The 27,403-nt window shown below is 43.5% G+C and overlaps 1 protein-coding gene across 1 annotated transcript in view; it reads right to left on the reverse strand.

Annotated features, from left to right (window-relative positions):
* Positions 1-1,588: 1,588 nt before the first annotated feature.
* The window catches only part of SLC14A2 (solute carrier family 14 (urea transporter), member 2), a gene marked incomplete at its 3' end in the record, with an annotated part of 33,701 nt that continues 7,886 nt past the window's right edge, over positions 1,589-27,403 (reverse strand). Inside the window, exons 6-16 of the mRNA XM_010191805.1 lie at positions 26,188-26,322; positions 24,824-24,873; positions 23,712-23,967; positions 9,441-9,602; positions 8,528-8,717; positions 7,858-7,986; positions 6,605-6,797; positions 5,144-5,291; positions 4,396-4,530; positions 2,456-2,505; positions 1,589-1,754 (exon numbers count right to left, since the gene is read on the reverse strand). Of these exons, the coding sequence (XP_010190107.1) occupies positions 1,589-1,754; positions 2,456-2,505; positions 4,396-4,530; positions 5,144-5,291; positions 6,605-6,797; positions 7,858-7,986; positions 8,528-8,717; positions 9,441-9,602; positions 23,712-23,967; positions 24,824-24,873; positions 26,188-26,322 (1,614 nt within the window). The remainder of the gene's footprint in view (positions 1,755-2,455; positions 2,506-4,395; positions 4,531-5,143; positions 5,292-6,604; positions 6,798-7,857; positions 7,987-8,527; positions 8,718-9,440; positions 9,603-23,711; positions 23,968-24,823; positions 24,874-26,187; positions 26,323-27,403) is intronic.

The raw sequence follows: 27,403 nt of genomic DNA on the forward strand, positions 1-27,403 counted from the left end.
GTCCTTCTCTGGTCTCGAGGAGGTTTCCAGCTGCAGCAGTAGCTCTGCAGGCACAGCACTGTGCCTTCGGCTGCCTGTGCCTCCCGTACAGAAGCAGACTTTGCACTTGTACATTTAATAAGTTATCAATGCTCTAAATACAAAAAGCGGAAGCTCAAAGTTTCCTAAATATCCCCCTTACACGGATGTCATAATTTTCTTTTCCAGTGTCTCCTAGAGTACTTATTTAAGAGATGGCATATCTTTGGAAGAGCTTAGTGATGATAAACAGAGGAAAACTTCTATCAAACTCAAAAAAGTATGAATATTTGTTTTAAAAATTACCTTCACACAATTTCATGTAGATATTTACCAAGTAAAACACAGCAAATGGTACATTTTTACAACTGATCTCTGTAGTGTCAGTCATACAGAAATACTGTCAAACATCTGAAAAACTAACACATCACCAGAAAATACTGCCAGCAGTTCATCCCAAATATTTTTTGACTGGTATCTTTTTGATCTTTATAAAAAGACATGGGGTTTTTTTCCGTCTTCAAAAGTCTGCAATAGCGCTATTCCCAAGATGGGACCATTTTGCTGCTTGATGTTTGAGTCTAAGGGGAAGAATGTGGGGAGAGGGGCCAAGAAGATCAGCTCAAATTAGTTCTACTTGTGCACTGACTGAAATGGGCCATTTTATTGCATAGGAAAGGGACAGCTATGACTTTGCTGCTGTCCTCTCCTTTGCTAATGCATGACCAAGTTCAAGTAATAAGAAAAATAATGAGATTAGCATAAAGTCATGAAACTTACTACTTTCTTTTTGTAGAAAAAGATTCTTCTCACTGGCATTTGCTTGTGTTTATGATTTTGCTCTGCAACTGGGTAGGCCTGAAACATTTTTTCTTTAATGAAATGGTAGAGCCTAGTGCAAACTAAAATATCCAAAAGCTGGGTCTGATCAACACCTCCTCCCTGCCACTATTGTGATTTTTACCACAATAATGGAAGCGTTGGAAATGCTGCCTGCAATTTATCTGTGTCCATCTCATGTGTGATGATTACTAATGTGCATTGCTCTCCACAGGGCTTGAGTGATCCTCCAGGCAGAATCCTTCACCACCTATTTTCTACTTAGCAAAGAGTACTCTTTACTCCACTTCTCTGCTGCTATGAAGCTCCCTAAGACTTATCCTATTGCAGTCATAAGCTGGTTTTAGCCATTAATTAGGAGTCCCATCAGATGCTGAGAGATACTCTGCTCTTTATTGCTTTATGTCCGATTGCTGTGACTTGGATTTCTTGAACAGATTTTTCTTTTCAACTTTTAACTCATTTCCCCACTGTTTAAAATTCAAGTGTCTTTTCAGGCATATGTGCTTTTAAATTGTTACAGATTTGTCTTGGGAAAGGTCCTTCCAGCACAGTCCTATCTCATCAGGACAGAAAAAATGGATGGGATGGAAAAAGTCTCTCCACTCGGAAAGTATGTATTTTGGTCTTTTGGCTTTGTAGCAAATAAATAACATTTTTTTTGGAAACACTTTGTGCTCTTGCCTTAAAATCTGTCAAGTGCCTCTCTTCTTGGGTCTTTATTACTCACAGAAGGGCCTCTGCTGTTTGTTGACCTTCAGATAATAAGCTCTGTTGGCTTCTGGATAGGTGACTTTGGAGAGTGGCAGGTTGTAGATGGCAGAGTTGATTGTGGTTTTCAACAGGAAGGTCAGTGCAGACAAACAAAAAGACCAGGTTCCTGATGACACTCCAAACTGCAAAATAAAAAACCCAACAAAACAAACCACCCAGTTACTATGTGTTTTTCTTTCATTTGATCCCCTAGGTCTTGAACAAATCTCAGAGCCAGACATCTCGGAACAAGCTTTCTCAAGAAAGTCTTGAGTTGGCTTTGCATGGGGTCTTTCACAGAGGAGGCAGGATTTCTTTATGAGATCTTGATATTATGCATTAATCTGCCACATCTTCCAGCTCTGGTGAAAAGGCTGCCTTCTCTTTGAGCATCTGCAGTGGTCTTGGGTGGAGATGAGATAGGAGGGGAGGGAGATGAGACAGGAGGGGGTACCAGAAGCATTCAGCTTTTCCCTGGACTGCTGTGCTGACTGCCTTTTGACACTTGGGCAAAGCAATTAAACCAAATTTGAGATTTCTTTACATGTGGCCATAGCCCTTTTCTCAGTCACTTTAGGCATAGACATATAATTATCTCAGAGGTGTTGAGGACTGAGCTGTGGATGTTCATGTGAGCTCTGAGGATTAGAAGTGATGATGGTTTTAAGTGCTCTGTTTCAGTGGAAACCACACCACACCACCCCCTTGGGCAGACTGTGTGCCCTCTCCCAGACCAGTTCTCTCTTTGGCTGAATTTTCTTCGAGTCTTGGTATTTTGCCTCAAAAATCAGGAAAATATACAGTTTTCAAATCTGTCTTTGGAAAGAAGACCTTAGCTACTTACAACAGACAACATGTTGGTCACTGTTGCTCCCAGGTAGGCACTGAAGAGCGCTGTGAAAAAGAAAGGTAGTTCCTGGTGAGTTCAGTTGCTCATGGAGGACATCTGCAAGGGCAAAAACCTCTCACACTGCCTTGGCTAACTCAACCAATGTTTATGGCCATGCCTCAACAAACCACTCTCAAAGTTCTTTCCTTTGCAGTGTCCCCCCCCTCCAACCTGGAGCTGATGGAAAAGGCAAAACAAGGAAAATAACTGGAGTGATGAAAAACTTGACTACGGAAACTGAGGCTTTTCAAAAATGCACTGATGTGGAATGCATGTAGCTTGATGGATGAAGTCAAATAGGAAAATATCCCTTCCAGCCCTGCGTTTGCTGCCTCTAGGGCTAGAAAGTGAGTCAATGAGATGCAGAGGTAAATCTTCTTTATATGAGCACTGAATGAGCAATAGTTTCACTCCCAGCTCACTGTGATATTGAAATTTCACATGTAATTGCCTTATAAATAATTCTCCAATCATTCTGTGTTGTCTAGCTCCCACCTTTGATATCAACTTCAACAGACTGGGAAAACTGCACTGCTCAACTCCAGGTGCAGGCTGATCTTGAGCTCCTGTTTTCTCAAATCTTAGATATATCCTTCTCCAAAGAAGGAATTTGAGCTGATATCAATGATTGGAAAAAACAATATGATTCATCCAGCGAAGCTGAACAAACACAATTAATGCCTTAAAACTAAGCATCTAATTTCAAAGACTTTACTTAATCAGCATCTGCTGATCTCGTCTCTTCTTTTGAACACAATTCATGGCTGAAAGCGAAAGTCTTGCTTTCATTTTGTCAAGGTACGTTAGAGCAATGGCCCCAACATCCAGCTCCATCATCCATCCGTCTTGCCTAAGTCCATCTGCATGACTAGAGGTGGCCATCTGGCTTCAGCCCACCTCTAGTGTAAAAGCATCTTGTCTCACTTCGAAAGGAAACATGGTGGTAGTGAAAATCCATGGGGTACAGAATCACAGAATGTGAGAAATTGCAAGGGACCTTGAATGTCCCTTGTGCAACCCCTGCCAGAGCAGGATCACCAGAGCAGTCACACAGGAACATGGCCAGGGCTTTGGGTGTCTACAGACAAGGACACTCCACAACCTCTCTGGGCAGCCTGGGCCATGCTCCATAACCCTCACACTCACAAACTTTGTTCTCATCTTCAGCTTGAACCTCCTATGCTCCAGCTTGCTCCCACTGCCCCTTGTCCTGGCATTGGACATCCCAGAGCAGAGCCTGGCTTCTTCTTCCTGACACTCACCCTTTACAAATTTATAAACATTAATTGGGGCACCCCTCAGTCTTCTCTTCTCCAAGCTAAAGAGACCCAGCTCCCTCAGCCGCTCCTCAGCAGGAGATGCTCCACTCCCTCCAGCATCTCTGTGGCCCTGCCGGACTCTCTCCAGCAGTTCCTGTCCTTTTTGAACTGCGGGACCCAGAACTGGAGACAATATTGCAGATGTGGTCTCACCAGGGCAAAGTAGAGGGACAGGAGAACCTCTCTCGACCTACTCACCACACCCCTTCTAATACACCCCAGGATGGTGTTGGCCTTCTTGGCCGCAAGGGCACATTGCTGGCTCATGGTCATCCTGCTGTCCACCAACACCCCCAGGTTCTTTTCTGCCTGCCAGCTCCAGCCACTCGTCCCCAAACCTGCAGCGTCCATGGGGTTATTGAGACCAAAGTGCAGGACCCGGCACTTGGCCTTGTTGAACCTGATACCATTGGCTTCAGCCCATTGATTCAGCCTATCCAGGTCCCTCTGCAGAGCCTTCCTACCCTCAGGCAGATCAACACTCCCTCTCAACTTAGTGTCATCTGCAAACTTGCTGAGGGAGCACTCAATCCCCTCATCCAGGTCATTGATAAAGATGTTAAACAGGGTACGTACCACAGGCAATTGCCAGCAGATGTGTCTGCCAGGTGAATGCGTAGAACATGCCCCCAATGGCAATGCACGAGAGGGAGCTGTTGTAGCCCCATAGGCCAGAGTAGATTTTGTTAAATGGTGTTGCTAAGCTCAGTGCTGCAAAATAAGGCAAAGATGTGTCATTCCTTGGCCAAACAGATAAAAGCAGCTGAGAAATGGCATGAAGTCTACTTTTTAGGGCTCTAGCCTGCACATGTACACCAAGTTCCTATTCATGGTGTTGCTATGGTCTAGGACTATATCCAGTTTAATCTGATGCAAACATGACAGAATTCCGCTGATGCTGCTAAGCTGAATTCGGCCATGCGATTTCAGCAGAAGATGCATGAGTGAATGAGCATACATGTGAACTCTAAATGCATCCCTGAGGCCTGCACACTCAGACTAATGGCCATGGCTTTTATTAAGCTGCTTCTAAAACAATCAAAATATACCCAGAAATGAAGTATTTCATGATAAAAATGCATTTCAGCCAAAAATACACTTCTTTCTTCTGAAGACGTCCACTATTGTAAAATGAGGTACGAGAATGGGGAAGTCACTCAGAATTATTCTTAAAACAGAAACATGTATATATATATCTATTTATTTTCAAGCAGTCTATCTCCAATGGAAGAAACATTTGTGACTGTAATTGCTCTGCTCATTGCAGTTCCTCTTTTAGTCTCCATGCTATTATACAAATCTGTGACACAAGTCAAATCCTTACCTGCCAGCATCCCCACTGCTGATCCAATTGCTGCATGCAGACAAATGAGCGGAGAAGAGATAAATAAAGCAATAAGGAAAATTCCCCCAGTCCAGGGGTTATCACAGCCATAAACCTGACCCACCCCGACTGGAATGGATTGCAGAAGCTACAGGAATTTAGAAAAAAAAAAAAAGAAAAAAGAAAAAAAAGACAATTTGTTATTGGCTTTGTAATTTCATTTTTTTAAAACCTATTTTTCTTGGCCAGGTTTGTGTTTGGCATTTGTTGGATGCAGTCCCTTTTTCTTGTCTGTAAGTGGAAGTCTGAATGCTTCCTGGGAGGCAGCAGGGAATTTCCACAGGGTTTCCCCTTTGGTGAAAACGGTTCATGCCTTGTTCCCTAGCCATGAGCTCCTCTGCCAGGTTTTTGCTCTAATACCAAAGTTAAACATCTTTTGTGAAAGGGTTTACTCATCATCTCTACATGTGCTGCTCACTCGGCCATTTTTGCATGCTGTTATGGACTGTGACAGTGAATCCAGTAAATGGAAATACTCAGGTAGGTGATTCTGCCCCTGAGTGGGCAGATCCAGGAGTGAAATGGCCAATAATGGCTTGGCCAGAATTACTTTACTCAGGTAAGGCTATATTCCTGATCTACTTATGTACCTGAAACTCCCTTGTGATTCGTAGGAAATATGAATGAGAGCTGCTGGGTTGGTGGAACAGAGCCCAACTCAGTCCCAGCTTAGAGATGGTTTCAGGACACTTCTCAAAATGTTGCATTCCTCAATGTGGAACAGTCCATTTATGGTCCCCATAAAACTAAGCACCATAGCAAACATTCCTTAAGAAATGTCACTCGTGTGGATTGCTATTTAGTGTCAATTAACTTACTTTTCTTAATCACTCCCTGGGAACACCTCAAAATAGAAGAAAGCTTTACTTCAGTATCTATATTTATTACTATGCAGGAGATAAAAATGTTTCTTTAGAGAGGTCCCGCTTGAATATTAACTGAAAATATATGAGCACGTGCCTGCACCCAAGTTTGTAACCATTCTTCCACAGTAATACCTGCTTGCTCATTTCTAATCACACAGATGTAATTTTAAAAACACTGTACATGGAAAACTAAAATTAGCCTGTGAGTGAACCAGTGGTGTCAGCTCAACCTTAGCTATGGGACACTGATCAGCATAGGCACAGTAATGAGTAATTAGATTCTAAAGACTCTTTGAAGTTTATAATATATACATTTAGATCCAACTGCAAGTGAAATATAACAAAAAGATTCTCATTTTCAAGCCGTCAAAAATGTCAGTTCCTAGAGTAAGCCTTTACATTTTTGATAATAGCTATCTTATAAACGCAATTTTGTATTGCCAGGCTTTAATGCAGTAACATAAAGGAAGATAATATGCTTCTATAGAGGCTTTCTTTGTAAATGCACAAAGCAGTTATCTTTAAGGCATCCTACCATTGGCACTTCAGCATCTGTCCAGGTGATGTTTGATGTTGCTGTTGCAGGCTGGATGACGGTTGTTGGGAAGAAGAGGTTGTGTGGTCCTGTTGCAGCCAGGTAGAGGGTCAAAGCCAAATTGAAAGGAAAGGTGAAAACAGGTAGATCCCACTTACAGAAAACTGACCCCAAAGCACTGGTGAAAACAGGACTGAAAGAAGAATGAAATGGTCTCACTAGGATCTTGTCAGCTAGGCAAAAGAAAAAAAAACCAACCAAAAAACCCCAAAAGACCTAACTGTAGGATATTCACTCTTTTTTTTTTTTTTTTCTAAAGCTATGTAAGTTTCCCAGTCCTTTGATAAAATCAGAGATATGCTGGGGTCATTCAGTAAATTTCCTACCCTTCCCAAGGCAGTAAGCAATGTACAGATTCCTGGCAGGTTGCGCAATAAGGTACGTGATGAATTTCACGATCATGAAGGAGACAAGATCCTCCCCTCACGTGGAGGACCCAGTAATTTAATGAAGTTATTCCCCAGCTCAGTCTCAGTGTTCACTTTTGTTTTGGGTTTGTTTTTTTTTTTCTCAGTACTCGAGGTGAACTAATTTTAGGACTCCTGTGCTGGGTCTGAGTGAACTGTGAAGGTGGCTGTGTGTCCTTGTTCAAGCTTATGGATAGAAATAAAGGCAGACATCAAAGTTGTGCTTATTAAAGTGAGTATAGCACTACATGTACTTCAGGCAGAGAGGTGATATGTGTCATTTTAGCGATCTCCAACTAGACTTCTGGGGACCAAAGACCAGTTTTAAAAATTTTCACTGTCCAGATACCTAGCAGATGATGGTGTCACACATATGAGTAAAGTATTATTAGTTATTTGTTTTCATTATCATCTACCATCATGTCTTTGGACCACCGAACAGCTTCTGTGCTTGAAGAAGTGAATTTTTATGACATTTTTATATGGTGGCTTGAATAGATGAAACAATTGCGGTTGGTGGTGGTAGGGAATGGTGAAAATAATCTTCCTCTTGAAATAGTAATAAAGTGACTCATAACAGCAATGTGGCTCACATTTAGGACATTGAGTTACACATGATCCACCATCAGATTTTTTTTCCCTATTGGGTTTATTCATGATTATGTAGGTGTTTTATTTGTTTCCAGATTAGTGAGGTTTAAAAGTGCAAATAATGATACAGATTTAGTAGCACATATGTGCTATATGTGGGGCTGGAATAAGAAGCAGGAGAGTTATCCAACTTACCATGTCATGGACACCAGTGCTACCGGCAGTAGAAGCCACCAGTGGTAGTCTCCCTTAGCAGAGAAGATGGCCATGAGCAATCCCACCAAGACCCCGTTATAGCCATACAGGCCTGCTGCTATGGCTGATCTGTGTGAAGGAAACAACTAACTTGAAATGATGGAATCACAGAATCATTAAAGTTGAAAGACACCTCTAAGATCATCAAGTCCAACCATCAACTCAATCCCACCATGAGCACTAAACCATGAACTGAAGTGCCACATCCACGTGCTTCTTGAACACCTTCAGGGATGGGGACTCCACCTCATCCCTGGGAAGCCTGTTTCAATGTTTGACCATCTTCTCCTCTCAGGGTGTTTTGCTAGAATGACCCTGTCAATCCCCATGCAGTTTTGACTCTGTGTGATGGTGACCTGCCAAGGCTCATGCACCGACCTTCAGTTTCACTTGAGTCCCATGTCCTCTCAGCAACTGCCCCTTCTGCAGTTACATCCAATGTCCCTGTACACCAGATGCAGCTGGTGGGAAGATCTATTTGGTCCTACCAGATCAGATATGTAACCAGTGATGACTAGATCTACGCTTTCCATCCATGTAACTTATATTTAATACATAAGTCGGTGCTGAAGTGACAGTCTGGTTTTGAAGGGGAAAAGAATGGATTTACCTGTCCTGGCCCAAAATAAGTGCTGTTAAAGTTGAGACAACTGTTCCTAAACAGCCGGTGAGTGTCCACCATGGGTTCTGCACCAGGAAGCCACCAACCACCATCAGCCCACTGAGGGGATTGTTGACAAACATCACCTGGGATATCCCACGCAGCACCCAGTCAATAAACTGGATTATGAGAGGTTTATCTGTAAGAGATCAAATTAAATAATTAAAAACAAAACAAAACCAAAATATGCAGATGATACTGATTTGGGATGGTTTGTTTGAAACTCAGGAAGAGTTTTGGCAGCGCAACTTGGCAGCACAACTGAAGAATAGAATCAACAAGACTGTAAAACCTGACTGGGATTTATTATGGTCTACACTGAAGTCTTACAGCTGGAAAGCTGAGATGAACTGTGTGGTTGCCAGAGTCCCGTGCCATAAAGTACCCTGGACCGGATTCATATGAACCGGCTAATTTATGATGTCTGTGTATCAGATGGCAATTCGTGTGTGTATCCCATTGTTGATTTATTATGGGGACCAAACACACCTACCTATGTGTAATTTAACTTCACAGTGGCATTAGGCTTGACAGAAACTGCTCAGCTGAAAGGACAGGGAGCGTTATGAAGAATGGCAGAACACAGAATAACCATCCTGGGCTATGTTCTGTGGGACTAAATTCGCTTTGTACATGGCATGTTGGGAGGTAAATGTCATCTCAGTCATCCTCAAGATTTAAGCAGTGTGTGGATCTCTGCGCAAAGCTGATTTTTCCCTCCCTACAGAACAGAAATAAATCAGGGCAGAGGTAGTTTCTGCACTACTCTAACTTGAATCACATTACTGATATGTCAGTTGTCACTAATTTGATGCAATTCTTTTTTGGAAACCCCTGATTAGTCATCTTGAAGTAGCTTTACCTTTTAGCCAGGCTCCAAATGCCTTCATGTCTCCAGTGATGTACCCAACAGCTTTGCAGACTTTCTTCCCAGCTTTGCTCAGTGGATTTTGCTTTATTTGCTTTCTTTCCCCCTTGCTTTTTATCATGGCATCAACACGGTTTTCCATGTTGATGTTCTGACCTTTCGGTAAAATTCAATCGGAAAAAAAGAAAAAAGACAGTTCATTACAATGCCTCTTACTGTTTATTCTCTCTACCACACGTTATTGCTCACCACATGTTATTTTAGAACAAAAAAGAATAAAATCCACACTCTGCACAGCTGGTTCTCGTGTCTCCATGAGCACAATCCCTCCTCATGTGCTCCTGGCACCTTGTGCTGTCACAGGGTCATGGAATGGGTTGAGTCGGGAGGGACCTTAAAGCTCATCCAGTGCAACCCCTCTGCAATAGGCAGGGACAGTTCCCACTGGACCAGGCTGCTCAAAGCCCCATCCAACCTTGGAGTCATAGATCTGAACACCACAAGGAAACACTGAGCCTTGTCATAGCATTTTACCCGATTTTGACTTTCTGCTCAGCTATACCATATTTAATAGAAATCAAGCAACTCTTGTTTTAAAGTGTGACTTCAAGAAGAGCAAGACGACATTGGAGGACACTGGCTTCCCAAGAAGTTGCAAGTTACCTCAAGATTCAACTTCATAATGATTCGCCACATCTAGGAAGCTGCTTCAATGATTAAGTTACCTCTGCTGCTTAACCCATATTTCCAGTTTAAAATTATCCATCAGCCAACAATAATAGGTACCTAAATTCAGGTTTATAGGTCTCTATATTGTCACCTGCTGGGATCGGTTCAACCTTTCTCACAAGCATCAGCTTATCTTGGGAGTTGTTTATGATGCCTTATTCCATTACTCACATGTAGACATACTTTTTTTTCCTCTATTGAACTGTATTTTTAGCTGCCCCATCTTCATCTCACTGATTTAAGAGCTTAAAGGCCGAATTCAAGTGCTTGCTTTCCATTCTGTCTTAGTCACGCTGCTGTCTTCTCTCTGGCAGATGCCCAGCAGAGTGTTACATGGTCTGCACTGGCCTTTGCTCTTCAGCAGAAGACAAGATAGGAGACCACATATTGGGACCTGTAGTAAAAGACCCACAGGGACTAATGAAAAAACTCTTATTACGTTTAGCAGGCACTATATCAAGACTTAAATAAGCTAATGGAGGGTTATAGGCCAAACAGAGGAGTTTAGACCTGAATAAGGTGTTTGTGGCATCCACACAGGGCAGTCCCCTATGGGAGACATGCCGCTTGGATTAGGAGCTGCTGGAATAGCTCCTAAAATCCTGGTCCCTGGACCAGAGACTAACACCTAACCATAAACACTGACATTTAAAAGCAATGTCCTATAGTCAGTTTGTTATCTGTCTGAGGGCCAGCTTTCAATATGAATTCAGCAAACTAAAAACAGCCAAACCTTTCCCTGGAGTGTACTTAGTTTCACGAAGAGTAGAGCTAATTTCAGCCATTGTCAAGACAAGGAAAACACAGGCCAGGGTACATTGTTGAGTGCGTACAGAACCAGAGCTCCCTCAGGTCTCACTGGTGAGTAGCTGCTTATGCAAGAAGAATTTAGGTTGCAAGGATACGCAAGGATAGGTTCCGCATTAAAGAGGCTGAAGACAGGACCAGTACGTAGAAGAGTGTTGAATTTGACTTTGTGTAGGACACGAAGGCATGGAGTTTAGCTGGAGAAGGAAGAAAAAGAAAAGATGAGTCTGTTGCTAGGGATGGTGCCTTGGTGCTGGAAGAATTTTCCCTGGCTCAGTTATAATTCATTACTTTGATTCATTAACCTTCACTTTTCTCATATTTTATTCTGAAATAATGGAATAACTGAATTGGATACACTTTCAGTTAAATCAAAATTTCTAGCCAAGATAAATGCTCTTCATTTGGTGAAAGTACATTTACATTTTCAATTTGAAGAATCTTCCTCTTCGTGTAACACAGGCTTTCTCTGTTGCTAATCCATAACATCAAGGGCTGTTGAATTTGCATTTGCAGAGTGATGGTGTGTGTCCCATGCCTGATATGCTTTCCTGCATGCTGAGTGAGGAGCTGTTTGCACCACAGGAGTCTGGAGATGTGCTGCAGTATAGGATGTAACATGAATATGAAGTGTCAGAGTCACTCTCTGGCCCAGTCATGTGGTAGAGAAGTAAATGGGTCCAGTTGGAAGGTGTCCTAGTTTGAGCTAAATAGAACTAATTTTCTATTTAGTGATTTTACTTTTCAGGTCAGCTTCTTCTAAGTGACTGAACTTGCTGGAACCAGCAGCATGGTTTTCCAGGATGTGCTGCTACAAATGATCATCACAAGGCCACTGTCTCACCATGGGTGCCGTGTCTGCACCTACGGTGGGCTGTATCTGCACCTACGGGGAGGAGCGGGCCCAAAACTGACCAACGAGGTATTCCATCCCACACACGGCATACTTGATATAAAGCCGAGGGATCACCAGGGTCTCGACCCTTCTGTCTTGGATCCTTCTGTCTGCCTCAGACCCTTTCTTCCTGCTCCAATCCTGCAATGGCCGAGGTCCAAGCAGATGCTGCTGGTTCGTCTGCTTCTGATCCTGGTCCCTGTGTTCCTGCATCAGCTCCCACTGCTGCTGGGTCCACACTGGGACTTTTCCAGTGCCCTGCTCTACAGAGCCTCTGGTGACGTATTTGTCATTGGAGAGGGTGGGGAGTGGATTTTATATTGGTTTTGTAAATATATTAGTACATATCTGTATATATTTCATTATTTTCCTATTTACATTATTATCCTGTAGTATCAGTATTACTGTTTCATTAAATCTGTTAGTTTTATTTTCAAATCCGTAAAGTCTCTCTCTCTTATTCTCCTTTCTCTTCCCTTCTGGGGAGGAGAGAGGGGTTGATAGAGAGTGTCTGTCCAGGATTTAGTGGCCAGCCCAGCCCTAAACCACGACAGAAGGCCTAATTAATCAAAAAGGGGAGTGCACCAAAGGATCTTTAAGGTCCCTTCCAACCCAAACCATTCTATGGGAAGCCTTTTGTCTGCTCTTGAGCCCTTTCGGCAGTGCGTGGGCTGTGCTGCTGGCACAGTGCTGTGTGAGGCAGTACTGCATGGTGTGAGTCTGGGGCTGAAGAACTCCTTTGCTCTGGGTTTTTGTGGGCAGAAACAAAGTCAGGTCAATGCACTTGGCAGGGCAAAAAGACCAAGTGAGTCACTTTCACCAACCTGCCTTGAACTTCACCCCTGATGAAGGTTGTGCCATTGCCCTGCATACCTGTTCTTCCAGAATATTCAAAACCACAATGATTAGGGCATGATCATGGGTACCTTCTGGCCAAACTCATGTTCATTATGTCCCTATCCCTCTAGAGCTTTGGTTCGTCTTTCCTATCAGTTTATATATGCTAAAGGAGAAAGACAACCGTACGAAACACATGGTATGTAGTGGGTGGGCTATGAGTTTATGAGGGCCCTTGGTTTCAGGTGGGGTCATCATTATATTGTAAAGACCCAGATCCAGTGCCATTGACTTCACTGCCACCCCAAATCATATCCCAGGTGCTGCGTGAGGGCTGCCTCTTGTATGTGGTGGTTTGGCCATTAACACAGCCATGGGGCTTGTCCCATCTGTCCAGAAGCACAAAGCATGGAGGATTTGCACCACTTCTACTAAGCTGTCCAAAGGAAGTAAAAAAAAGTAGTGAACTACTTGGAAACTGGCATCAGTATAGATTTTTGGGCTGTTTTTAATAATTTTTTATATTGTCAGAAGCAGCAGCTGTCATATGCTGTGATTAATGATCTGCTAAGGGATTACCTTATTGTAGGGAGTAAGTAATAGCAGCTATTCAAGAAAGGATGGAAGACCAACAGTGTCTCATCCCAGAATAATGGAGATACTCAGGGAATTTTGAGACAATGACGTCTGGATTTTAATTCAATCTGAAGTGTGCGTGTTCTGATGGGGATTACACGAAGGCCACTCTACACGAGTCCTTTGAAGACCTGCTGTTGAAGTTAATGTGTGTTTTTTAGCCAAAATGGAGTTTTTTTTCTTGATGCATGAAGGAGTGAAATGGAAATAATTGTGCAAGTTCTGGAATAGACTGCTTGGCTTCTGCAGGAGGGCAGGTTTTAAACAAATATAATTCTTTATTTCTATTAGTCCCATTAGTTCTATAAGCAAGAAGGAAAGTTTTGCAGCTAAGAGTATCTAAATATTTTTGTACCAGCTATGAAATGGAACCTGTGTGAATAGAAAAGAAAAAACAAAGATGTTTCTCTTGCATGAAAATGAAATAATAACAGGGCCAAGAAGCTTATCTATTGTTTTTTTAAAATCATCTTTTCAGAGTTAATAAATATCCTGTGGCAAAGTACTGATATTACACAACTCCGTGTCTCCCTAAATCAATTTCTGATGGAGACAAGCCCGGTCACACATGCATTGTGTGTTCTGCATGGTAGGAGTGGTGCTGTGCTTGCAGCTGGGAAAGGAACGGCAGCTTTCATTTGGTTAATTGTTTTAATATTCACAGGTAATAATTATTACCAAGCTGCTGCCTGTGTTGCTAGATGTCAGGCTTTTAGCTCTGAAAATGCAGCAAAATTATCTAATACTTTATCTTCTTTCTGGAATTTTCCTCTCTCCCTGACCAAATTCATCTTAACTGTGAATCGAGAGGCTTTAAATTACGGGTGGTATTTGTTTGCCCAAGAAACTACTACTGCACAATGACAGTCATTGTATCTCGCATTCTCCGAATTATTGCTGTGCAGGCAGCCAGCGCTGTGCCACAGTTTGTTTTTAGAGGAATTCCTGCATCCAAGCACAATAGGAGGAAAGGGCCAGATCCTCAGCAGCTCCAGCATAGCCTGCGTAGTGTCACTACGGGTTTAGTAAAGCTGAGTAAGTACAGCATTATGTTATGTATAGGAACACATGCATGCACAAGGACACATCCCAAAACAGACAGTTTATAATGCACTTGACCTTCACTGAAAAAAAAAGAAGTTCAGGGTTTCCCATAGAAGATACATTTCAAAGCAGTAGTTCAAAAGAAATCTTATCCCTCAGATTCAAATATTCATTAAGCCTATTAGCAATTCAAGCTTTGGAGATCTGTCTCTTGGAGACAGAGAAATCCAGAGATAATATCACATTAACTGCATATTATTGCTATCTGGGCATTTTCTGTTTTGCAGAATAGAAAGCCGGTAAAAGGAGATGTTAAAGAGTTCCAATTTGATTTTTGTTTTTATTTTTTCTCTCTCAAAAGTTCATCCAACTGGGTTAAGCAGTACAAATAAATCTTCACCCTGCTAGAAAATTCTCAGTAATCAAAATTCCTGTGACATTCCCCAACCTCTGTGCTCCTCTTGAGCCTTCACTGCTCTCAGGAGTGTACAAATGCTGCTTGTTAGGTGTTTTGGGGGAGAAGAAAGATCCAGGTAAGTCGGTAACAGGGTGCACATTTACTGCTGTGCATGAAAAGGAATGAAAAAAGTGCTCTTACCTCTCCGATGGGTGCAGGGGCAGCTGTGGCTTTGCTGACTGGGACAGAAGGAAAGCAGGGCTAAGGGAGTGGGGAAAAAGAAAATGCCCCACCAGCTTATATAGGCGAGCAAGGCATCTGTCCTGACATTACCAATTAGTCTGTTCCTCCTCCCACTTGTTGAGCTCCAAGCAAAAATCAAGAAGGTTCACCCTTGAATTCTCCACCTTTCCTCTCGCTCTGTCTTTGGTCTCTTGCCAACAGCCTCTCCAAATGTCCTCGTCCCTGCTGCTTTTTTTTGTTTGGGGTTGGGTTTTTTTTTTTGTTCTGTTTTGTTTTAATTCTCCTTTAACTCTGTCCTTTCTCCTCCTCCACCACTTAAATGGGTTCAAGTCTTCCATGTCTTGGTATACCTGAGCTTGACCTCACCAATGTTATCCTCCTTATCCAAAACAGCTCAGCATCCTTCCTTCTACACACACTGAGCTGGGAGCATGTGTTGCAGTGTGTTACATTCTGCAGTGTGTGGAGTTTTCCCGTTTCTGGGTAGGTTTTGGAGGCACTATTCTGTTAACACATTGGAGCAAAGGACCTGGTGACCTTCTGTTGCTTAATTGCTTTTTATCAGTTTTTTTAGAAATTCAAGGGGTATTTCTTTATGTCCTCTCTGACTTGCTGGAGGAATCTGGAATATCAGAAGTGTGGCATATTTGGAGAGGTTTATAAGGCTGTGAAATTGCTGTGAAAGGCAGAGAAGAGGCTGGAGTGGGAAGTCTTGAGAGAGTGAATTACAGGAGAAGGGGCGGAGAAAAAGCCAGAGAACTTATGGAACCTGTTAGGCTAATTTAAGCCACAATTTGATTTACTTTAGGGCCTATTAGAGTGATGGTTTAGAGAAGCAATTCTGCAGCTTCACCTGACTGCCAGAGTGAACGGTTTGTTGCTGAACCAGAACCCATCCAGCTTTGGGGCTTTGCTTCCTCCAGCCTGGTGGAAACATAGTCCCAGCATCTATGTGAGCTGTGGTGAAGTTATTTGCACTGTGTTTGTTCCTGGGGTGCCTCTGTTGATGGAGATGTCTTTAATTACAGATTGGATATTTTTTTCTCCCTCTAAGAGTAGGGTTTGTGATAGCAGTTGTCAGCTTCACATTGCTGCACGAACAAGGCTTCCTTTCATCAAACAGGCACCAGCCTCAATGTCTTAGAATAATTTGGTTGGAAAAGATCTTTTAAGATCATTGAGACCAACCATAACCTGTCCACCACGAAACCATGTCTCTAAGCACCTCATCTACCCATCTTTTAAATCCTTCTAGGGATGATGACTCCACCACTTCCCTGGGCAGCCCCTTCCAGTGCCTCATAATCCTTTCAATGAAGAAATTTTTCCTAATATCCAATTTAGGATTTGCTGTCGGGAGGCAGCAGGGTGATGTGGTGACTTTGCAGACTCAGCAGCCACCTTCTGCCTCCAGGGAACCAGATCCAGGACCACCCCATCTAACTCTGGTGCTTTAAAGAAGTTCTTGGAGGGAATTCACAAAAATGCCACTGGATTGCAGGTCTGTGATGGATGTCTGGGAGCGATGCTTTGTTTAGCTTATGAAAGAGCTGGTTAATGAGTAACAGGATCACAGTCTGCTGATGCCTATGTGGGAATGAGGTCGCTGGCAGCACCCTGCTCTGAGCTAGAGGCAGAGGAGTGACGTTCTCCACCAAGTTATGTGCCCACCGCTGACCTCCAGTGCTGAGCACTCAGGGGTGTAGGTATCTACTCCTGTCTTTCTGGACTTTGGGATTCAAGGTGGAGAGACTGAAACAGCAGAAGCCATTCCATGTCAAAAGAATGAAGATGTGCCATGTGCCTGTTATGTAGCTGTACCACTTCCTCGGAGTGGGCCACTAGCTCTGGGTGAGCTCTGGGTAACCATACCAGATGTACAAACTGAGCACACAGGTAACACAGGTGATGAGTGAGTTGCCTCTTAATTTTAGGCACATGTAAACATCACTTGGTGCTTAGGACAAGGCAACTGGGGCTGGTGTCTTGCACCTAAGTCCTGCATCATTTAGGAGAGCTGAATCCATAGCTTAAGTCATCAGCTCTCTGCCGGTGAAGCTGCGTGATGTATTTCTTCTGCCTGCTATGTGCTGTGGGAAGGTGGCTCTGAGAACTCCCTTTGGACCAAGCCCAATGGTTGACATGGTCAGAAGAGTGGTTGGTGGCTGGATCTCAACCAGATTTAGTACCTGAGCTGCCACAGAGAAATGCCTGAGTGATCCCTGGCTGTGTTAGCTCCCCAAGCAGGAGCTGTCTGGCTGCGTTAGCAGGGAACAGTGCCTCTGCTTTGCCAGAAAAGTCTCTTATGGCCCTGATCCAGCTTCACACACTCTATCTCCATCCCTCTCTCTTGGCCGAGTGGCCTTCAAGAGGTGCATTGAAAACCACCTGGTAGCAGATTGACTTTATACCGCTGGTTTTGGCTGTGCTGCTCGGCTCAGGCTGCACTGCAGGGATGAGGTCTGCATAGGGAGCTGCATCGACTCTTGAACTCCAACAGGCGCTTTAAGCTGAAGTAAATCCATGTTTGGAGCTCTGCAGGTTGCTAGATCTCAAGTCTTGATCTGGCTTTGCCACGTTGGGCTGTGGATGTGTGGAGTGTAGACAATGTTCACGGACTCCTTGTCATCCCTTATTGTGGGGATATCAATCCCAGGAGCTGAGCTCCTGTCACTGGGCACCACTGAGGAAAGTCTGGCTCTGACATCCTGACTCTCCCCATCAGATATTTGTACACATTGATAAGATACCCCTGAGCCTTCACTTTTCCAGGCTGCACAGTTCCAGCTCTCTCAACATCACCTTGTATGACAGGTGCTCTAATCCTCTAATCATCTTTCTGTCCCTCTACTGGTCTTGCTAGGTATGTCCTTATTTCTTCTATACTGAGGAGCCTAAAACTGCAAGCCTGTGCCTGTGCCCATGTTGCTTTTCATCATATTGCTTTTATGAAGGAAGCAGTTTTGAATTTATACAGGGTGAACCAAAAGCCAAGCTGGTATAGGTAGTTTCTACCTCTTCATTTTGTCCCGTAAAGATTCTGTAGAGAAAGCTGCTATTTGACATTCCTCTGTGTGAAACATGTATGGCATTTCCTCTAGCTAGCTGCTGTTGGGATGGCTGCAGAGGAGACGTGTCCGGCGCCGGTGTCCGTCTCCCTCTCGTGGTCTGTGTTTGGCACAGCCACATGTGCGGTTGTGGAAACCAGAGAGAGCAAATATTCAGATGCCGATTTTTAGAGAGCTCCTAAACAGCAGTTCCCTGGCACAGTCGAGACTTCCTGTGTGTTTAACTGTGTTGCTGTGTTTCAGGACCAGAGAGGATATTGCAACTCAAAAACCTCTGAATTCTGTCTTCAAACCCCTCTCTTGTTCTCCTGGCTCCAGGCAAAAGCCCAAATCCAAAGAGGTTTATTTTCCAGACCTACCTCAAGACTAAAGGATCTCCATGGAAATGACCAAATTTGCCTCATTTTTATGACATAAGGCAAGGTGTTTTTATGCTGCTTCATCCACTTTTACAATTTCAGAATCAGTTCACTTAATTTCCCTGCATGTAATCTCAGCTTGGTAGAGCTTCACTCCCTTTACCCTGCTGGTGGGGCCACAAGTCTGCTTTCAAGGAAATAATCCATTCTCACAAACCCATACTTTGCAGGAGATCAATGAGTTGGGCCTTAGCAAAGAGCAGGATACTGTAATAGTTCCAACAAGAGACTCTTTCAGTGTATAAATCCCAGTGTTTACTGTTTTCTGGCCAAGTAGTTAGTAATAGAAGTGGGAGGTGATGTACATAGCATGGGTGGCAGCTCTGATCAAGAGAAAGAGGACTGGTAGCATCCAGAACTGAACCAGCAGGAACTAATGAATATTGATAATCAGTTACACTGGTAGACTTACAAGGACCGCAGATGCTCCTGGGGTTTTGTAAGCAGTACTACAGAGCAACATTTTATCCACACACACACAAGCAGACATGAATCCATTTGCTGGAAAGACCCACATTTTCTAGTAGACAAAAGAAAAAAGAGCGTCATGCTGCTGGATAACTCAATTTCTGGAAACAGAAAATGTCCTAAACAGGATTTAATTTACACAAGTGAAATAAACTCCCTCAGCTACAGTAAGAAACCATCGTTGGCTGATAGTTTGTCATCATCTTTGACTTTCTGGTTTCCTCCACAGCCAGGAAGTCGCTGCCTGGTTTCTGGCTAAGTGGTTTTGCAGAGCAGAGATTTGTGGATGACAGAGCAGCAGAGCTGTCAGCACTCAGCTGAAACGAGGGACATGCAGAAAAGCAGGTCAGGTACAGGCTGGGGTACCCCGGAGTGAGGGGAAAAAAAGACCCCAGATCATCAAATGTGAGGAGGCAGCTCCATGACAGCTTAAGCTACCAAATGCACCAGGATAATTGCACTCAGGAGCTGCTGAGCTGTAGTCAGAGGCCCCCAAACTGATTCCCAGGGAAATTTGGTGGAAGAAACCTTTGCTTCCCACAGAGCTATCCCTGGTCTTCTCATCCCGCCACTGGGATGTGTGAATTCCAGCTGTGGCAACAGCTGCAGGAGTTTGTTAAAGACCCCCTGAGAACATTAAAATCAGCTACAATCTAGAGTTTGTTTCCTGTTTGAACTCCTTCCACCTTCCAAATCAAAGCAGACCCTTCTGTTGAAAGGGGGAATGAGAGGGCAGTGTTTGGCAAACAGATCTCACCCTCAAAGAGGTGGCATTTCTGTAACCCTGGCCAATGCGGTCTACAAAAAAAATGAGTATTGGGGAATATGTCTGTCATCGCAGAGCAGAGATATCTGGCATGGACGAAGCACAGAGCAGCTTTTCAGCATCTGGAAATGTTAGGATCTTATCTTGTTTGGCAGTGCTGTAAAGTTTTGGGTCTTTCAGCTAGCGGTGAGGCCCTGTGTTGCTGGAGTAACCTGCTGGAGCATAAATCCCTTCGTGATATTTGCTGGTGGCTGCCAGGGTGCTGGCTGGCTGCCTGGGAGCTGGGACGAGGATCTGTCCTCTGTGGGCTGAGGTGTCCCCATCTCCCATAGAGACCTCCCTTTGTCCTGCAGTTTCTGTCTGCTCTGAACCCCAGTAGTACGTGAGGGGGTTGTTTGGTCTCAAAAAAGGTCATCAGATGAAGGAATTGGGTGGTAAACACCACGTTCCAGCAACTTGGATGCTCCAGTGAGGATGGCAGTGTGGCTCTGACCTCTGCTATGACTGATGTCCACTGAGAAGGAGAATCCTTTCCCTCCACATTCACTCAGAGCAGCTTTGCTCTGAATTCATGAAAAGTAATTAACAGGTAAGTCATTCTGGAATCAGCAGTACACAAGCCAGGACATCTAAAGCACTTGCCTCAGCTTTTTCTATAGGAGCCCCTGGGACTGATCTTACCCACAGAAGCACCTATGTCTGTATGAGAGGAGCTGGGAACGTCCTCTCAAAGGGCAAGGTTGGTTGGTTTTGGTTTTATTTAGGGGGTAAGGAGCAAATAGAAGAGTAGGAAAAATTATATTTTGAGCAATAAAGTAAGAAATTGTTTTAGAACCACATTGTATGTGTAGTGTTTTTACATTGGACTCCAGTTACAAGAGACTAGATGTCCTTCTCTCTTCACTGGGACAGTCTCCTGCAATTCCTTCATGCTGCTTAGCCTGCTCCCATATATATATGTATACATGTGCAACTGCTAGGCCAGGCATTGAATTGTACAAGAATATTTACTTCATTTTCTGTGGAGGTGGGCTGGGTGGAGTGACCACCCTAGCTGTAGAAGAGGCTTTTGTTTTTTAAGCTTTTTTGTTTTCTTATGGGCACATTAGTTTTAGGTTAGATCTCTGGGCACTGGCTAAAAATTACAAGTCCCATTGAAAACTGCACATTTTCTTTCTCTTAATGAAATTTTTATATAGAACTCAATAGACAGCAGATTACTGGGGCTACCATGGATAACTTCAGTTAGTGCTTTTATTGTCTACTGCTCCCTTCCAGGCGACACTTGATTTGTCTTGGTTGTTTTCAAGAATTATTAGCACTGGCTATAGTTTCTCAAATCTTTTGATTAGCTAGAGACTTAATAAAGCTGTTTATACACTATTTTTTATGGATGGCTTCAGCTCTAGAAATTGCTTTACTAATTGATTTCAGGATGGATTTGCTTGTGGCTGAGGAATTAATGTCTGCAATGGCTCTTACATGACAAATTCTCTCCAATAGCCATATTGTGCTTGGACTTATTTTTAAGAAAACAAATAATATGCTTGGCATGACTAACCACAGCTGAGTTGGGTTTTTTAAAAAAAATATGGTTCTAGCGTTATTTAAAGAAATTCTATTATAGTATTTTTGAGACTTTGTGTTGCTACTGTTCAAATCTATCTCTAATGCTGGATTGTGTATGAGCTAAATTAAACAGTACAGAGCAGATAAAGGGGTCCTGCTAGCTTAGATATGCTTTATATTTCAGTGACTGCTATAGAGGGAAGGTATCTGGGCAGCTTTGTATCACCTCATGTGTTGTTCTGCCTCTGTTTCTCCATTGCTTGCTGCAGTTGTGCATCTGTCGGATCTTCTTCCCTCTCACAGAGGTAGGTCAGGTATTGAGCTGTGCTTATGGCCATCCCTCTTAGCTTGCCCTGGGCCAACAAAAGTCTCATGGCTAGCATGTCAGGGAGATTCTGGGTCTTTTATTAATCTCCAAGAAGACTTGTGGCAGGCGGACACGTCATCTCATTCCCTTGGTTCTTCCCTGGAGGGCATTTGTAAGGTTCAGAGGTCATCCTCAGGTCTAAAATGGGACACAGGTGCTCAAGTCTGAGGGTGGACCAAGTTATAATGGGTACAATACTTTCTGGATCCCTAAATTTTCAATAACAGGTTTATCTTGGCTACTGAAATTTGGACTTATCTGCATGTATGAGGATGTCATGCCAGGTAGCATCTCAAATCTATCATCAGGGAGAGGAAATAGGACCTAAATTTTACTATAGTCCCTGGAATGGCCTGACCTGTTTCAAAAAGCATCTTAACGTAGTTATATGGCACCATATTTTTGTCTGCCAGGCTGACTTCAATCTTGGATGCTCCTTCCTAGGGATGTCTAGTGGAGTTGGGAGGTGCTGGTGCTGCTGGTCTTTTGCTTATAAAGGCACAAATGGTCCCATGAATCACAGAATATGAGGAGTGGGAAGGGACCTCGAAAGGTCCCCCAGTGCAACCCCTGCCACAGCAGGATCACCAGAGCAGTCACACAGGAACACGGCCAGGGCTTTGGGTGTCTCCACACAAGGACACTCCACAACCTCTCTGGGCAGCCTGGGCCATGCTCCAGAACCCTCACACTCACAAACTTTGGCCTCATCTTCAGCTTGAACCTCCTGTGCTCCAGCTTGGGACCATTGCCTCTTGTCCTGGCATTGGCCATCCCAGAGCAGAGCCTGGCTCCTTCCTCCTGACACTCACCCTTTCCAAATGGAGACCCAGGAATGAGGGCACCCCTCAGTCTCCTCTGCTCCAAGCTCAAGAGCCCCAGCTCCCTCAGCTGCTCTTCATAAGAGAGATGGTCCACTCTCTCCAGCATCTTTGTGGCTCTGCACTACAAAGATGAGCAGCACCTAGGCTCACCTTTTTAAAAAGGTCCAGGTACTGGGTGAGAGCTGGGCTCCCACCTGCTCAAAGACCCAGAAATGGATGTGCAAGACAGTCCCACGTCATGAGGCAGAAAGGACAGCGTCTGATCTGAATGTCTGTGGTTGCACAGTCTCTTTGTATTTTAAATCTCCAAGTTCTTTTGGACTGTGATTTTAAACTGATCATGTGAAATTACTTTAGAACAAGGAAGCCTTGTTTTGCAGACATTTTGGAAAAGATTGCCAAGAAAAGTCCTCTTTAGGGGAACTCCCTGTTATAAGGACCTGGAGAAGACATAAAGTGGCAGCGTCCTCCTTGCACTTTATGCCAGTTAGAAACCAACCACTCAGGAGAATACTGGCAGGAGAGACACCTTCTATTTGTAAGACAGAAAATTGCACAAGGAAAAGAAAAATGTTTGATCACTGCTAGCTAGTCACTTTTCTAGTCTGATTAAAGCATATGTATTCATACCTTCATTGCCTTGGTGCTTAACGAAGAGTCAGGAGATGGCACCAAAAATAGTATGCAATCTGTAAGAATATTTACCCGTGTATGCTGAAGAGATTAAGAGAGTCAGACATTGATGGGACACAGAAAGGAAGAGATCACTCTGTTTATTCCACTTTCAAATACACATGTTCTTAATTTGAAGGGCAGCTCTTGACGTAGTTCTTACATTATTTATTATTATTAGATACCAAGTCCTTCTCAGCATATTTATTTTGTTAAATTGCATATCTGAAATTAAATACAGCCTCTTGTCAGCATTCATGTTCTTACACCTATTCTTACAATTATTATGGATAAGAGGTGACATTCAAGTTAACAGCATGTGGATTGATAAGGCAGCTGTTATTACGTTACCTGAGTGCTTTTTCAAAAGCTTAATTCAAGGGCAAATTGTTTCCTCTGAAGTGTAGGATGTTGAATCTCCAGCTGCCAAAGGTGGTGTTGGTGGCTATGATGTCCTTGGCTAACATCTGTGAAACTGCCCCAAAATTGTGCAGCAGTGGGTATTTGAAATCAGTAAGCATGGCGGTTTTTGGGGGTGCACAGGGGGGTGCCTCCTGTGTTTATCTTTGAGTCACCGGAGGGTTTCTGCTCCATTTGTTTCTGCTCTTCTCTCCTGATCTCTGATGCTCTTCTCTTCATTCTCAGGTAGTAGAGCCGGTTGGCTTCTGGGTAGGTGACTTTGCTCAGGGGGATTTTGTAGATGGCTGGGTTGTCTGAGTTTATCAGCAGAAAGAGAAGCGCGGAGAAGCAAAAAGACCAGGTGCAGAGCGGCAGCCCAAGCTTGAAGGGGAAAGGACAGACAAACAGGTGCTTTTTCGTACCTCTTTTTGCATGTTCCCTTTGCCCACTTCTGCCTGGTGCTGTGGCACAGCACATGCCTTCCTGAATCCCCCCATACACCATCCCCATTTCAGATCCAGAGGAGGAAAAGTAAATGTTCTTTTTTTCTGGTGCACCCCAAAAGCAGCGGTGCTTAAGAAAACAATCCGTTTGCAGGGACCTACACAATATTGAGTGGATTCCAGATGAATTAATTTAATGTAGGAAGCTGTTAGTTCTATTTTTGTTTTTCTTTTAACTTACTGAATCAATTTTATTAAAATATGTTTTTGCTTTAACCTCTCAGATCTTAAAGAAGAAACAAAGCTTGGCATTTCTGCCTTCACCTCTTTCTTGATCTGTACAGGTATGATGATTTTGTATTTAAAAGGACAGTCTCCCCTGTAATTCTATTTCTTATATCCAGATCAAACTTAAATGAGATAAAGATCTCAGAAGAAGTAAGGAAAATAAATAGACCATTGGAAATTGTTAAAAAAATATTGCCTGCAACTAAGTGTTGCATCTCACATCGTACACAGTTGTTGGAATTCACATATGCATGCACAGTCCCGCTGTGGATAACCTGCTCCGAAGGTCTTTGAAATCTTATTATCAGTTCTGGAGTCTGCAAGGGCATGATTCAACTGACAGAGAATCTGTGCAGGACCTGCGATTGGGTGCAGCATTCCCGTTTCAATGGTGTCAAAACTGACATGGAGAGTTTAAAGGCATTTCCTGGACGTTGTATAATAACAAATCAAAATACAGTTAAAACAAACAAAAAAATCCTATTAACCACCTCCCCCAAACTTACCACAGATAGGGCATTAGCAAGAGCTGCTCCAGAATAGGCACAAAATAATGCTGAGAAAAGAAGACCAAAGACAGCTCAAGATGAGGGAAATACTGTGCATTGCTCCAAAGAAATTATCAGAGATAGTAATATTATCCAAATGCACAGTAAAATGTTCTCCTAGCTACAAAACGTGAAGATTAATGTTAGAATTCAACAATTAGTTAAAATGCACTAGTGCTACATCTGGCTGTATGGACTAGATTTGGTCCTATCTGCTCTGTAGAGATGACTGGTGAGGGAAGAACATCAAGAATAGGTGATCTGGGTGTTTCTCTGGCACAACTTGACCTGTGTGCAGTGGGGGATTACAGAAATTCCCCACCAGGGTCTGCTCTGTCAGTAGTGGCCTCCTGGTCCCAGGATGTCAGAAGTGGCAAAGCAGGAGATGTGGCACCCAAAGGATAAAGTCAAGGAAGGGAAAGCTATTGAGCAATCCAGAACCTGTGGTCAGGACAGAAAACTACTGAAATGCAAATGGTTGAAGGCTGGGTAACTCTTCAGGGGAATTTTATATATGCTGTGCTGTCTTTAACTCTTCTCATAGAGCCTGGTTTTGGCTGTGGTTGGAGATGGGGTCTTTGGGCAGATGCATTTTAAACTGACCTTGTGCAAAAGCTCTCTTCTTACGACACACTTCCTTTATAATACATATTGTTATGAAAAAGCCGCTTCTATGAATCTGTTGAGTTGCTAATTTGTTAAACTTCTGCTCAGGGCATAGCTTGTGCTCCTTTCACAAACAGTACTTCCACCCTTCCTAGTGGTTTTTGTGTTATAAGGGCTGAAAGGCCCTTCTCTCTGCACTTGAAGCTTGGACATTCAAGCTGAACATTGATGACAGAATTGTAGGACAATTTGGGTGGGAAGGGGCCTTAAAGACCCCCAGTCCAACCCCCAGGAGCAGGGACACCTCCACCAGCCCAGGCTGCCTCAGGCCCCGTCCAACCTGGTCTTGGGCACTGCCAGGGAGGGGGCACCCACAGCTTCTCTGGGCAACCTGGGCCAGGGTCTCACCATCTCACAGGGAAGGATTTCTTCCTAATGTCTTGTCTGAATCTACCCCTTTCAGTTTAAAACCATTCCTCCTCATCCTCTCACTCTATGCCCTGGTAAAAAGTCCCTCCCCAGCTTTCCTGTAGCCCCTTCAGGTCCTAGAAGGCTGCTGTAAGGTCCCTCTGGAGTCTTCTCTTCTCCAAGCTGAACAACCCCAATTCTCTCAGCCTGTCTTTGCAGCAGAGTGGTGGTTGGCTCTAAACCTGTACTACTCATAGACTGCCAAGCTGCAAAAGTTTTTGTCTTCACTTTTTGTAAATGATACGTACCACAGGCAAGCGACAGCACATGAGTCTGCCAGGTCAGGGCATAGAACATGCCCCCAATCGCAATGCACGCGAGTGCGCAGTTGTAATTGTGTAAGCCAAGGTAGATGCTGTCAAATGGTGATGCAATGCTCAGTGCTGCAAGACAAAAGGCAAGACTGTGAGGTCAGGTATGAGAGGTATCTACAGAACAACCTGTCACTTGCTGGGAATCCATCATCTCTTCCCTATGACATCTTGACAAACCTAACCATGCTCACACTTGCACAACGTGCACATGCAGAATAAAGGATGAAATCAAATGAAGCTTACTGTTTTGGAGCTCTGATAATGTCCCCAGCATTGGAATTTGGCCCAGACTTAAGGGTTTCTTTCAGGCAAAGGTTTCTGTGTATGTGCTGTGTTGTAGTTAGTCCCTCACTTGACTAAATGGAAGACCCAGCCAGAGTGTAGGAGGACCTTCTCACCTGGGTGTCCTTCTGACAGAAACTTGTGCTTACCTGTACTATTTAAACCTCATATATCCCCTGATCTTGAATATCAGAGGCACAGCTGAGTGTGTTTTGTGGGAATAAGCAGAGTTTTTAATCTCTTCCTAGTGACCTTTGCTAGATGCAGTCTAGATACTAGACAGGGTGACTCCACTGCTGTGGAAATTCTCCATTGGGTTGGGAGCTGAGAGTCTGCTCCCAGCTTGATCTCATGGATACTGCTGCAGGATTTCTCAGAGGCTTCAGGAGTAGCAGAAAAAAGAAAAGTGCAATATTTCAATCACAGGGCACCTTTGTGTCACTCTTAAGATTAGTATATTTCCTGCTATAATGTCCTCATTTGTCTCCTGTTTCATTGCCATGCTCTGATACTTCCCTCTGACATTTCTCTTCTAGATGAAGTATCAGAAAAACTTGACAAAAAGCTCTTAACAAATTGTAGATAGTTTAAAACTACTTTTTAAAAACACAAGTATTAGTCAGCTCACATCTTGTACGAAGTGCTTCAGAGCACAGAGAACTTACTGTTGGATCATGGTGTCTTTTCAAAAGTTTTTGCCTACACGCATTCCATCATATTTTTTAGTCGCAGTCAGTCACATAAGTGGCATTAATCTTGTTTAGCTTTAATGGTCAGATTAATCTTTCTTAATTTAGGATTTTTTCTCTGGTTAGTGGAGAGACAGGCCATTTTGAGTGGCATTCATTTAGCTATTTTTACAAGTCTG

The sequence above is a fragment of the Mesitornis unicolor genome, unplaced genomic scaffold, assembly GCF_000695765.1.
Source record: "Mesitornis unicolor isolate BGI_N332 unplaced genomic scaffold, ASM69576v1 scaffold7909, whole genome shotgun sequence".
Lineage (NCBI taxonomy): Eukaryota > Metazoa > Chordata > Aves > Mesitornithiformes > Mesitornithidae > Mesitornis > Mesitornis unicolor.